The 13,839-nt window shown below is 36.6% G+C and overlaps 1 protein-coding gene and 1 long non-coding RNA gene across 2 annotated transcripts in view; both read left to right on the forward strand.

The window, feature by feature from the left end:
- The window catches only part of LOC101736877 (glutamyl aminopeptidase-like), a 28,434-nt gene continuing 14,595 nt past the window's right edge, over positions 1 to 13,839 (forward strand). The window contains exons 1-4 of the mRNA NM_001282220.1: positions 1 to 522; positions 8,111 to 8,284; positions 10,900 to 11,211; positions 12,999 to 13,188. Coding sequence (NP_001269149.1) covers positions 59 to 522; positions 8,111 to 8,284; positions 10,900 to 11,211; positions 12,999 to 13,188 — 1,140 coding nt within the window. The 5' untranslated portion in view covers positions 1 to 58. The remainder of the gene's footprint in view (positions 523 to 8,110; positions 8,285 to 10,899; positions 11,212 to 12,998; positions 13,189 to 13,839) is intronic.
- LOC134199327 (uncharacterized) lies at positions 6,053 to 6,887 on the forward strand. Its single transcript, XR_009973772.1, has 2 exons — positions 6,053 to 6,341; positions 6,799 to 6,887. It is a non-coding gene; the product is annotated as an uncharacterized LOC134199327 (long non-coding RNA).

Raw genomic sequence — 13,839 nt, forward strand, 5'->3', positions numbered from 1 at the left:
AGAAACGCTCCGGCGGAGAACAATTCCGAAATTCAAATTTAAATTTAAATACTTCAGAATGTTTTTCGCATTGTTATTGTTCGTTCTCTTTTCATATTCGAACGCGAATTTTATCGTTGAAGAAGAATGCTTGAATTACACGGTTTATCCTATACAATACGAACTGACAATCATACCTTATATTTACAAAGACAATTCCTATTACCACGGCGATATAACGATCACTGTTATTGCGAACGCCAATGTAAGGGAGATCGAGTTAGACGCGAAGGATTTAGACATCCAGAGCGGTTCCATCAAGGTCTTGGACGGAAGCACTGATCTGGTGAATGGAGCACGTCCGTATGAATACGACAAGACTAATGGGAAGCTGTTCATTCACTTGCGGGAGCCTTTGAAGGTGTACAGTCAAAACAATAGACAGTTCTACTATATAAAAATGTCTTTTAATAAATACATCAAAGAAGATAGCGCCGGTTTGTTCTTGGTCAACTATTATGAGGACGATGTGAAGAATGCCAAGTGAGTATGTTATTAACTTACACTTGGACAAACAGTACATTGGGTTTTTAATTTATTCCATTATGTATACATTTATGTACTTTAAAACCGGTATGTATGAAGAAAACACTTGTATATGTTAATGTCATTGTTCATAAAATTTGCCTCGATTATGTAAGAAAAAAAAATCAAATTCACAGTAGAAAATTATTATTAATTCTTTCTTAATTAGAAAGACCCTGGGCAGTTACGTTTCCCTCAATAAAAAGCCCGTCGGCAGAAATGGACCAAACGGATAAATTTCTATTTAATTGACATCTAAACAAAGTTTTACAGAAATTATCTAATAACTCCCAAAAATTTACCGGCAAAAGTTATAATTTGCATAAGCAGCAATGCGTTTCGGTTTGAAGGCTGAGGCAGCCGTTGTACTGTAAAACTGAGGCTTAGAACTCATGCCTCAAGGTGGAATGGAAGTTCGGAATTTACGGCTCCACCACTTAACATCAGGAGGACCGTGAGTTCGTCCAAGCAATAAATAAATATTACCGCTATTTAAAACAGATTTAGCGTTTTCATTATTTATTTATACTAAATTTTTTTTGGAACCACTAAATCCATGGAGATATTTTCTTACCTTTTGTGATCTGTTCCGCACAGCATATTTAAGCGAGAGTGCGAGAAACATTATTTGAAGTGATGCCGTCGTCTCCACTTTCCCATTAAATAACTCGAGACCAGATCAAAGAAGGTTCCGACTACCTGATACCACAGTGCGTATCCAGGGACCACAGGAATAAAGTCCGCTTGGTGTTTCCTAAGTGCCATGTCATTTTGCAAACGATGTTGGAGGAAAGTGCTGCGTTTGCTGCGTTCATCGACAGTGCGTTTCCAGAGTTTTTTTCTTGCCACGTACCATCCGGCTATGGAATGAGCTCCCCTCCACGGTGTTTCCCGAGCGTTATGATATGTCCTTCTTCAAACGAGGCTTGTGGAGAGTATTAAGCGGTAGGCAGCGGCTTGGCTCTGCCCCTGGCATTGCTGAAGTCCATGGGCGACGGTAACCACTCACCATCAGGTGGGCCGTATGCTCGTCTGCCTACAAAGGCAATAAAAAAAAGTCCTCAACATGAGGCAATAACTTAGTTTTCACCCAGTCGTTGTTCACGATCCGATGGTGACTACTATCAAATAAGCTGTATACTCGTCTACCGTCGAAGCGAACGAAAAAGAGCTTATTATAATAATCTTATTATAACAAACTATTTTGCTCTCTTTCTTTTTCTTCTTCATTAGTCAAAATTTATTTTAATGATACACTTCGCATTGCAGTAGATTTGCATTGATAGGGCCGCTGTTCCAAATGCATACAAATTTGAGTTAACTTTTACGCTATCGAGAACGTTTAAAAACTCGCACTAAGCACACAGGTCGTCGTGTCACCTAGTGAGAGGTCTACCGACGCTGCGTCTTACAGCGTGCGGCTACCACTCGAGAACTTTTTGGGTTCAGCGGCCATCTTCTCTGCGAGCGTTATGCTACTGGCACTTCAATCACATAATCCTCCGAGTTATGTCGGTTAATATGACCCCCTGCTAATATCGTCAATCCTGATCCGAGCCCAGAGAAAAACTAATTATTTATCACTTATTTTATTTATTGTTCTCGTTTATTGAATTTTTTATTTCTTAGGTGGTAGATGAGCTCATGGCCCACCTGATGTTATGTGGTCACCGAAGCCCATAAACATCTACAACGTAAACGTCACCACCGTAAATTGAGACATGAGTTTTGAGGTCTCAATTTTTACAGTCCCAAGGGCTGCCCCACCCTTGAAACCGAAACACATTACTGCTTCACGGCAAAAACAGGCAGGGTGGTGGTACCCTCTCGTCCGAACTCACAAGACGTTCTACCGCCATTAATAAATAATAAACAATGACTGTTTCACTGAACCACATTTAATATGTTTTTTTGATAAATTGTGTCTCATATAAATTCACAGGAAAATGAGCCGCAAGGCTATCGCGGTATTATGTCACCTTTCTTCACATCACATACACATCATGGATGTTCTCATTAATTACTCAATTAATTAATAATAGTTATTGTGTAACTCAAGCTTTTCCTTATTGGTATTGGAAGTAGTGATCCAGACTATTCCGTCACCGCCTGCAGGTTTACCTTTGTCGCAGTTATGATATCTATGAGATATTAGATTCTCGAGATCTTGTATTTTTGGCACTTACACAATAATGTTTTGGAAATTTTCTGCATGTTGTAAAGAAAAAGTCCTGAACAAATCCTTCGAAAAGAACAAATCCTGTTGAATCTGAATCTTCTTCTGATTCTGATTGCTGAATCTTCTAAGTGGTACAAGTGAATTTCGCAGGGCCGCATTTAAGGATATAGAGTCAACCAGGGCTTCCACAAACGCAGGGCCTCCACAATAGAGACTTTGGAAAAATAAACTTTCAAATTCCGAATAGTAAACATCTTTTCTTTCCGTCGAAATTTAATTACAGATAATTCTTGTCTCCGATTATATTTATGTATGTTTGTTAAATACTAAGAGCATCCACATGGTTTCGCAATAAATTATTTATTGAAAAACTCGACTGAAAAATTTTTTTCCTAATCCGGCCCTGGCATTTCGAATAAGGGATGAAGTTCAAATTAGCCTGTGAATATCCTACTTGAATAAAAACTTTTTGGTTTTGATTTTGAGTTACATTTGTCGACATATGGCGGGAATAAGGTCGGATATTTCATTGACTAAATTGCTAAATTTTTATTACCACAATATAAACGCAGGCGATTTGCGCCAAAACGTATAGTCAGTTACACAGAAACACTTTAAAACGTTATTAGCGAACGAAGGTTGCTTGTACCACACAGTTTTTAGTGTTTTAAGCGTTTTGATGTTTCTCAGAAACGGTACTACGCAAATTTAGCTGTCTCCCTTTAGACATTAGGTCTAAGTATTTTGTGAGGAATGGCCATGGCTGCTTTATCCATTCAATCTTCAATAAAACTTTCAAAAAATAGGTGAAACGGTGGAACTAAATCAGTGGAACTCACACGACGCCCTGGCAATATTACATAACTAGCCGTACTCGCCCGCTTCGCTGCACATTTAAAATTAACATTATTATTTATTGTCATTATTATTAGGGAGTCCAACACTCATATAAATATTAGCCTATCCATTAATTACATGTATTTTCTACATGGATACCAAGTTTCAAGTCAATCGGATGCATAGTTCAGTAGTTATAACGGAAAACCGTAAAAACCACTGTAGATTTTTAAATTAGTATAGATTAATTAATATACTTTTATCTCTTGAGAGCAGACAGGCCTGAATATACTAATTATTAGTAGCTTGAGTAATCTAGTACCGATTATGCTTACAAACTTCTTCTATCTTTACAAACTATAAGAGATATTTTTTTTAATTACTCTGGTGGAATTTATGGGTTTAAGGCCCATTTGATGTCATTCGGTCTCCACAGCGTGAATGTCATTTTAAGAATGAGGTTGAAATCTCAAACTTTATTGTACAAACCAGACCTGGTGAATATTTCGTATCAAAATTGAATAGGGTAATCATTGCATGGTCACTTATATCCCATACCACAAATAAAATTCTATAATACCGAAAAGTTTTCACAAAAATTCTTCCACGCTGTGTCGTCCCGTATAGAAGAATACTATAGGTACATTGCAATTACAATGTTTAACGATTAATTATATCCATAGTTCTATTTAAATACACAATACGGACGTTTTCCAATATAGAAGCGGTCGGCCTTCTCTCCCACACTCAGAGACAACCAAACACGCATGGGTGTTACGAGTTTATTGCGGTTTTAAATTTTTAATCACTTATGGGGATTATGTTTCTTGATTATATTTGCCACTTAGTTTGCACTTGCTTTAAATTTGTGATATCAAAATGATGAACTGAATTTTTACTAAATAAATATCTGAGCTATTTATTACCTGCCAAAATCTTAGGATTTCACTTAGGCATAGTCGCATCATGAATATGAATATGAGACAGATCTATTAGGCTCATGAGTACATTACTTAGAGTGTGTAAAGCTGTCTAAACTCTTTTATTTATATTCGTAATTACAGAAGTAAGACAGACGGAATGCTAATAAGAGTCAACGACGTGGCACGATGACTCCCTTATTGTGAACATCATCAATTGCACTCCCAACCTGGTTCACAAGGCAGCCAACAGCATTGATCTGTACACGTCCTTGTGAAAGCACCCCATCCACATTCATTGTATTTTAAAGCCGCTGGTAGCAACAACTAAAGCGCAAGTCACTGTACTCATCCAACTCGCCAAAGAATTTCACAGGAAACCTAGTCTATAAAATAATCTTTCTTCTTAGCAGGTCACGTTTCCAATCCGGTGGTAGACTTAGTCGCCAAACTCTGGTGGCTTTTAAGAAACTCTTACCTCCTGGATGAGCCACAAGGCCGTTGGGCTAATATCAGCTAAAATCAGGAGTGCTCTGAGGAATTGTTCGAGATTATACCGGCATCTCGTTTTTACCATCGCACCGCCCGCCACCGGAGTAGAGTTCATCCATACTACCTAGAGCCACTGCGGTCATACTTCCATACCAAGAGAATTAAAATCTTATAATATGTCCTTTCATTATTTAGGACAAACATTCCATATTAAGTGTTTTAGACGACAAAAGAGCGTGGTTAATTAACCAAATAAAAGGTCACGCTTCGCAGGATATCCTTAATGGTTACGATCGAGCTGCAGTCATTGTTTGCTTAATGGCCGATGATCGTAAATATATAACCTAGTATATGTATAGAGGTAAAGATTCTTTTCTGGAAACAGAAATTCTTGAAAATCTATATAATACGTGATCCAACGGATTTTTAGGCTTAGTCTTATTGCACAAAGTCGTGGTTATTGGAACTAATACAGTTATCAAATTGAATGTCGCCTTCAACTTAAGACATAAATTCGAAGTCTCAATGGTCAATCTTCCAAATCAGAATGATTTTTGATCACAAACAGACGATACCCGTGTAGGCTCACCACACGCTAATAACAATACTAATTGATACATTTTGCGTTAGTTTTGACTATTTTGACTTTAAGAAATAACCTGTAGAAAATAACTAATTCAATACTTTGTTGGTAAAACAGCAAGCTTGGGCTTAATCCTTCTGTCTCACCTCTTGAGGTTTACGTAGGACAACGCTATCTACCCTCGGCCTTTCACCCCCCTTCCCCTGAATCCTGTTACAATGATGATTGTATGTTAGGGAAACGTTTGAATGACCAACATATGGTACTGGTGGTAGGACCTCTTGTGAGTTCGCACGGGTAGGAACCACTACCCCGCCTATTTTGTCGTGAAGCAGTAATGCGTTTCGGTTTGAAGGGCGGGGCAGACGTTGTAACTGTACTGAGACCTTAGAACTTATATCTCAAGGTGGATGGCGCATTTACGTTGTAGATGTCTATGAGCTCCAGTAACCACATCAGGTGGGCTGTGAGCTCGTTCACTAATCTAAGCATTAAAAAGAAGTATAGTTTATGTTTGCTTGTCGTAGTAGGAACATAAAAATGCAAATGTTTTTTTATCGTATTGCCTTTCAAGGTAACTATCATTATTACCCCAATTTAGCAAAACGAGACATTCCGCAACGCACTAGCTTTGTTCATTGGAACGTGAGCAATAAATTAACATGTTGATTAGACACGTTGCTAGATGTTTTTTCTATCTTCACGCCTACACAGGAAGTTACGAGACAAGCAGTATGTTGCGTCTATTTCTTAGATGTATCTTGAGGTTACCGAAGTCGTCGTGGCCTAAAGGATAAGACGTCCGGTGCATTCGTATCGAGCGATGCACCGGTGTTCGAATCCCGCTGGCGGGTACCAATTTTTCTAATGAAATACGTACTCAACAAATGTTCACGATTGACTTCCACGGTGAAGGAATAACATCGTGCAATAAAAATCAAACCCGCAAACTTATAATTTGCGTAATTACTGGTGGTAGGACCTCTTGTGAGTCCGCACGGGTAGGTACCACCGCCCCGCCTATTTCTGCCGTGAAGCAGTAATGCGTTTCGGTTTGAAGGGTGGGGCAGCCGTTGTGACTATACTGAGAACTTAGAACTGTATCTCAAGGTGTGTGGCGCATTTACGTTGTAGATGTCTATGGGCTCCAGTAACCACTTAACACCAGGTGGGCTGTGAGCTCGTCCACAAATCTAAGCAATAAAAAAAAAAAAAAAAAAAAGGTGGCCAAGAAAATGAATAAATGCGTTTACTTCTTCAAATACTCATTATATTATTTTTAATTAATTTACAAATATAGAATTGAAATGCGCGTCCATCTTTTTTCTTCATGTTATAATTTTTTTAAATTTTGACAATTGGTGCCACTATTGCGTTTCCTGTTTTGTGATTGGTTCGTGCGATATGACGTCATCGTTGGCCAATCACAGCCATCAATGTATGACGCGACGTTGATTCGTTAACACAGTACAATAAATATCCTAAAACGTGTGAATTAATAAGGAGTGCAGTGCGTTGTGTGTGATTTGCGCATGATTAACTACTCCATTTGTTTTTTGTTCGCCTATGAACACGCAGCGACATCTACGGGTCGCGAAAGGGAAGTCGGGAATCGCGGTCACAAAAATAATAATTCATTGAAACATAAAAAATGGTATACCAATTTGATTGTCTGATTATTTGGAACATTTAATACTTCGAGTTTAGAAGGTGCCATGTGCAATTACTTTTCCAAGCAATCCATTACCTACCTAAGTTCAAGAGCATTCAATGACATCGTAACATCGTATGCGTGTTTTTAAATTTAGTTCCTAAGGATGTAGCCGTAATTTATATGCAATAGGAATATCGATGATAATATATCTCATCACGTCTGCTGGCGACATTGACATGTCTCTGTGCTCCAATAAGCATAGCCAGGGCCGGATTTAAACTTAATGCCGCTCCTGGGCACCGGATAAAAATCCGCCCTAGTACTGGAATTTTACCTAAACTCATAGTTGATATATTTTATTTTTCAAAATTAAAATAACTAATTTATTGAGGAAACTTTATCATATGTCATATTTTATATTCCAATAACATAAATAAATATTGTTTTTTTTTAACAATTATAAATTTTAATTAAGGGTGACTCATAATTATATTACATAAAAAAAACTAATTAAATTTCTTTGATTACAGCAAACAGAAAAAATGATTATTATTTTAAATCTCCAAGGAAATAAATTGATTAAAACATTTTGATTATTAATTTTTACCAAAAGTGCCAAAATTATAATTTACAAGTAATGGATGGATTGTATTTCTTGAATCATCAATTAATAAGAAAATAAATAATTATTAGAATTAATTAATTATATTGAGCAATCTTGATAAGAATAAAAAAAAAATTACTTTCAAAATTTGGCCGCCCTAAAAAATTTGCCGCTCTGGGCACTTGCCCTGACTGCCCATAGTGTAGATCCACCACTGAGCATAGCTTATCGACGCTAAAAGATACTCTCAAAATTATAACACATTTTTTTTTTCCAGGTCTTTATACGCAACCAGGCTGTCTCCGAATAAGGCTAAATTCATGTTTCCGTGCTTCGATAACCCTCGCTTCGAAGCGGTCTTCAAATTCAAGGTGTACATACTTTCCGATCACCCAGGAATGCAGTACACTAATAGCAGCTTGGTGATCGCTGAGGAAATGAAGAGAGTCAGGTATGGAAGTGGTTACTAATGTATTATTTTCAACTACCATATAACGTAGCATATCGCGAAACTAGTTCTAATTATTTCAAATACTAAATTAAAGGAAATAGAAAATTGTTTGCTTTCCACATCTCTGCTGGGCACTTTTTGTTCATACAGTCGCGGTTTTACTAACAGCGTTTATTAAAAGTTTGAATCATATTTTACAATGTTGGAGTTTCTAAACTTGATTTCCCGAGAACACTTTTTAAGTATTTTTCTAATGGATTTTATCGAAAGCTATCGGTATCGTTTCGATGGCCTAAAATCTTGGTATTTCCAAACATTCACATCCAACTTAATATTTCTTAATTAGTCAATAAATATTCTCATATTTTTATTTTACAACTAATGATCAAAACAAAAACAAAGGGTTCAATACAAAATTTAAGATGAAAGCAATTTTCCGCGACATTCCTTGATGGGAAGATTTACCTGCCTCTAGAATGATAATACTGCCTTTTATACTTTTGTCAGAATATTCCATCCTAACAAGTTTATGTTATTAGAGCGTCTAAATTTATAACGACGAATTAAGTTTCTATAGCTTCATTAACATATTTTTATAAATTTAGATCCTCTAATAACTCAATTTAATAATCAAACTTAATAAGTTAACAAAGGAATATTCTGAATAAAGTGTTTCTATACCTTAAATAGACAGATAATTAAAGTGATGGAAAGTAGTTTAAGCCGCCTGTATTAATACTAAAGATTCAGCCAGATATCGCTGCCTATGAGAATAGCAATTTTAATACGCTTTTATTAGCTTCAGACGTATGTATGTTTGTAACGGAATCTTTGAACATTATTTTGACTCCATTCAAAACCTCGGATTAACTCGTATTAAGGACGGATGACAAATCAATATTAAAAAAAAAAAAAAAAATTTTCATCTAAAAACTGAAAAATAAATAATAGTTTGAAAAACTAACAAATTACGCTTTTATGGAAAATCAAACTAAAAAATAGAAAATAAATTTTAATAACTTTGAATTAAAAAAAGTGTAAGAAAAAATTTATTTATTTTAAAAAATCGTGATTAATAAAATTTATTTTCTATTTTTTAGTTAGGTTTTCCATAAAAGCGTATTTTGTTAGTTTTTTTAAACTATTATTTATTATTCTTTGACATGTTTAGTGCGAAGTCAGTCCGCTGTCAGAATGACCGCAGCCACGGTTGCAATCTTAACAGGGCGATGTCACCTTTTATGGATACAGGGAACTGTGTCAATTATTGTAGTGCGATTTCGCAACCACTGTCTGTCTGTATGTACCTCGTACCTATACGAAACGTTAATGCGAGTTTTTCGAATGTAATTACGTTTATTGTGTATAAAAAGAGAACGGCCCTCCAATTTTGGCAATGATGTCGTAGTAAAAATTTATTTGAATTTGGGTTATAGTTTTTTTTTTCTTCTGGGTTTATGTCAGAGAAGTCCATAGCTTATCTTGCGTCATTGGAGCTTAAAGTAAATATGGCAACCCTGAAACGTAAAGTTGCATTGATATAACGACTGTCATTCTCTTCAAGCTGTGTTATGCGATGATGCGGGAACACTTGCTTTCTAGGCTTTTTTTTTTGGTCAGGAGGAAATCGCCGGACTTCCCCCCTCCTCTGGGGATGGAGGGCGGGGCATGTCGCAGTCGCTCACCAACCTCCGGTCGCTCAACAACCAACGTCCAAACCTCGCATGAGGCAGAACTCATAAAGAGGCAGAGGGGGGAAAGTGAAGCGTTTAGTGCAGAGCACATCTCTCCCATCACCCTCCCCCTCGGGACGCCGGACCGGCGGTCGTCGGCGCCACGACCACCAGCCCTCTCGGTGCTTTCTAGGCTTGCCGTATGCCCGATGATAAAACGTAGTATTTGGAATAAAAACGGAATAAAAATAAAACTATTTTAGTATTACATTCTTCTCTTCTTCTTAGTCGAATACTTCATTGCTGAAGGTCGTGTCCTTGAAAGCCCTTCGTGGCTCTTTGTATCCTCAGCTTTCATTTGCTTCGGTTTTCGGCTTCTCTCAGAGCGTTCGCAACAGAGAGTCCAGTGATTCTTCTCAATTAACCTTAAATGAAAAATACTGTTTCCGATTTAATGTTGTTCAACTTCAAAAAAGTAGGCTTTACTGCCTTAGTCAATCTTTACGATTCACATATCGCGCACCTTTAGAATTATCGAGAGACAACAAAAAAAATGTGTTTGTTTTTATAAACATCGAATAAAGTTTTCGTTTGTTGATATATTTAATGAAAAAGCGAAATTGTTGAAAAGTACACATATTAAATATTCGTAATATTTTAATTTTAATTCATTTTTAACTTATTTATTTACTTCTGTACTAAAAAAGTAAGCAAACATACAAAACAATATTTTTTTTGTAATTTATTTAAAAGTACTTTCAATATTTTATACTTGACTAAACCCACGGATTTTTTAAAAGATAAAAACAGCCCTAATAATTATTATGTTTAATTTATAGGTAGGTAACGGGTAGTAGGTATTTTCTAATCATTGATGAGTTAATAATATTTGTATGAATGCAAAATAATTTCACGAGACTATATCCAGATATTTTTTTACAGCTCTAAAGACTATACGATCATCGAATACATTCCATCACCTCAAGTAGCATTGCACCAAGTCGGGTTTCACTATTCCCAATTCACCAATAAATCGGTCAAAGGCAAAAATAATGATACCCTTGTTATCTGGGCACCAGGCGATAAATTGTATTGCTATGATTACATACAACGCTTTGGAATATCCATGATCGATCTCATGCATCAGTATGAGGGTACCAAGAGACCTATAACTGCGGGGAGTATCAATTTAGTTGCAGTTCCCACTAATTTACAAGGATATGAGATTGGCAGTTGGAATCTACTGACTAATGGGTGAGTTTACTTCCGTTAAATTTATACTAATCGATGAATATTGTAACATAACCCATAATATTCAAAGCGATAATTAATTATCGTACTATTTAATCATACCATGCTTGGAATAGTTGATGTCAAAGACAGATAAATGTAACAGAACTTGATGGTAAGTGAATAAGGCTGTCAGTGGACAATGTCAAAGACAAGGGCCCAGTCAGACCTATAATACTATTAAGCCTAGTTAGAACGGCAATCTGCCAATCTTGGTATGCTTTCTTCTTTGTATTTAAGGAATCAAATATTTTTCTATTATTCTCCATAATTACTATTAGCACGATAATAATATTCAAGAAAAAATTTCACGACATAGGAACAACATAATGTATTAAAATCAAACAAACAAATCTTGTAACTTTGCGAAATTTGTGCTTATTGTTAGCTTACACAGACCCCTACCATCTTCACGTCCGGGTTTCCGCAGTCAAGTTAGAAGAGGAATCTGTTACATCTATGGGTCCCTGTACTTGCCTAAACACCACGATGATTCATGATTTTCGCATGTGGATGAAGAAAGACTATAACAATTATTTGTTAGATTTGATAAAGCATATTATAGTAAGCACATTAAAAAGTATTCTAAAATGAAATAAATCTTTCCGTGGCCTTGCTAATTCAAAGATATCGTAATTCGCACTTCGCATACGTTTCAATGTATATTTAACAAAAAACGCATGACCTATATCACTAATTTTGCGCACAGACAACGCGAAGGTCAGTTGATGTATAATTTCAGCCAACTGCTTGCTACACGAACCATGAATATTTAAATTAGTAATGAGAAAAAATTCGTTGAAAATTATTTCACGTCAGTTATTGTTTGAGCTAAAAATGTAGAAACGAATTTACTGCCAATTTTATAAATCGTTTTTGCATTGTCATTGCTAATGTGCAGATTCAATTAGATCCCTGCATGTCTCTTTTCTGAACAAAAACAACTTCTGGTATTCTTTAGAATTCTGTGTTCCAAAAGAACAGAATTCTTCAGCGTTATTCTCCCGAATAATTTAATCATTGAATTGCAAACGTTTGGTTCGCTTCAGAATACTTATTCTGTGCTTATTTTCAGATTTACAAGTATTAACAAGAGCCTATAGGAGCACAAATCTTCTTTTTCTCCACCTTATCCCACTACGTGGGATCGGCACAGATATTTTTTCTATTCCATTCTCTTCTATCAGCCGTCATCTCAACACTCACTCCTGTCTCTCTCATATCGTCATTCACACACTCCATTCATGTCTTCTTCGGTCGACCTCTTCCTCCTCCGCTCCCATAGAGCAACAAATGCCGCTACTAAGCAACTTGGCTGCGGATATAGACATGACGATGGTAAAGATCTGTGGGAGTCACAGTATGAAAGCAACTAGCGGTTGCATTATACAATTTTAATGAATATAAGTTTGGAATAATATTTTAATTTAAGTGTAAAAATTCAATTATTTGTTGAAAAGTTTAAGGCTACGACGACTCCTTTAATTAAACCTTTTGAGACTTAGATAGAAATCTCAACTTTAGAAATAAGTAAGCCGGATAAAAAGGTGTTAAGGCTTAGTTGATAGATAGTTAAGAGTGTGGATAAATTCGTGTGGAATTTCGTCATCAAGACCTAAATAGACTCTTTCAATTATATTAGAAAAGTTCTTGAAACATTGCTCCAAAAGCGATATTAATACTATGTATGTATGTAAATATTGAGAGTCTTAGAGAGTATTTATTTAATTTTTACTGTCTTTTTTTTTAAGTGCTAACCGCATAGCAAATCTGGTGTATATAACAAGTATCCAGCAAATAGAAGTGATGCGGTTCGAATTAGCCCAGCAGTTGTGCAGGATTTGGCTTGGTAATCCTGGTGAAGAGAACCGCACCAGGTGGAAGGAGGAATGGCTGAAGGAAGGAATGGCTACTTACTATGCTTCTTATTTTCTGGCTCAGGTTTGTTTTTGTGAATTCATAATGTCTATAGCGAACTTTGTACTGATCCGAATGAATTTCTCAGCCCACTAAGTTTATCACCGGATCTTCTCAGTGGGTTGCGATTCGGATCTGGTATTAACCTAAGGGGCTATTCCAGATACGCGTGGACGGATAGCTGAGCTTACGGGCTCAACCTGAGAGAATTTACTAACACTAGCCCTAGTAAGAGCAGTGCTTTGCGGAATCGCGACTCACTGAGAGAATTCAGCGAAAAATTCAGTGTATGGTATTGTACAACGCTTCTGCTATTCTACTTATTGAACGACTACATCTAAGTAGAAGTGGGCAGGATAGCCATATAGCTGAATCAGCTCATTAGTATTCCCTATCACCAGTAAATGTCATTTCGCGGCCGCAGTATACTCATCATCATCATCATCATTCTTTCCTACCCTCTGCTGGGGTGTAGGGCTCGAATTAAATCCTTCTATTTACATCGGTCGTGGGCAGTCTGTTCTAGGTCCTCCCACGTCATGCCCAAGACACCTAGCTCTTGCTCCACCGAGCGACGCCATATTGTTCTGTGGCGGCCTCTCTTCCTTTTAATTCCGCAGTATACTAATTGCTTAAAAAAATATCGGTTATCTGTAAAGTCGGTTTACTGACGAT

The sequence above is a fragment of the Bombyx mori genome, chromosome 9, assembly GCF_030269925.1.
Source record: "Bombyx mori chromosome 9, ASM3026992v2".
NCBI lineage: Eukaryota > Metazoa > Arthropoda > Insecta > Lepidoptera > Bombycidae > Bombyx > Bombyx mori.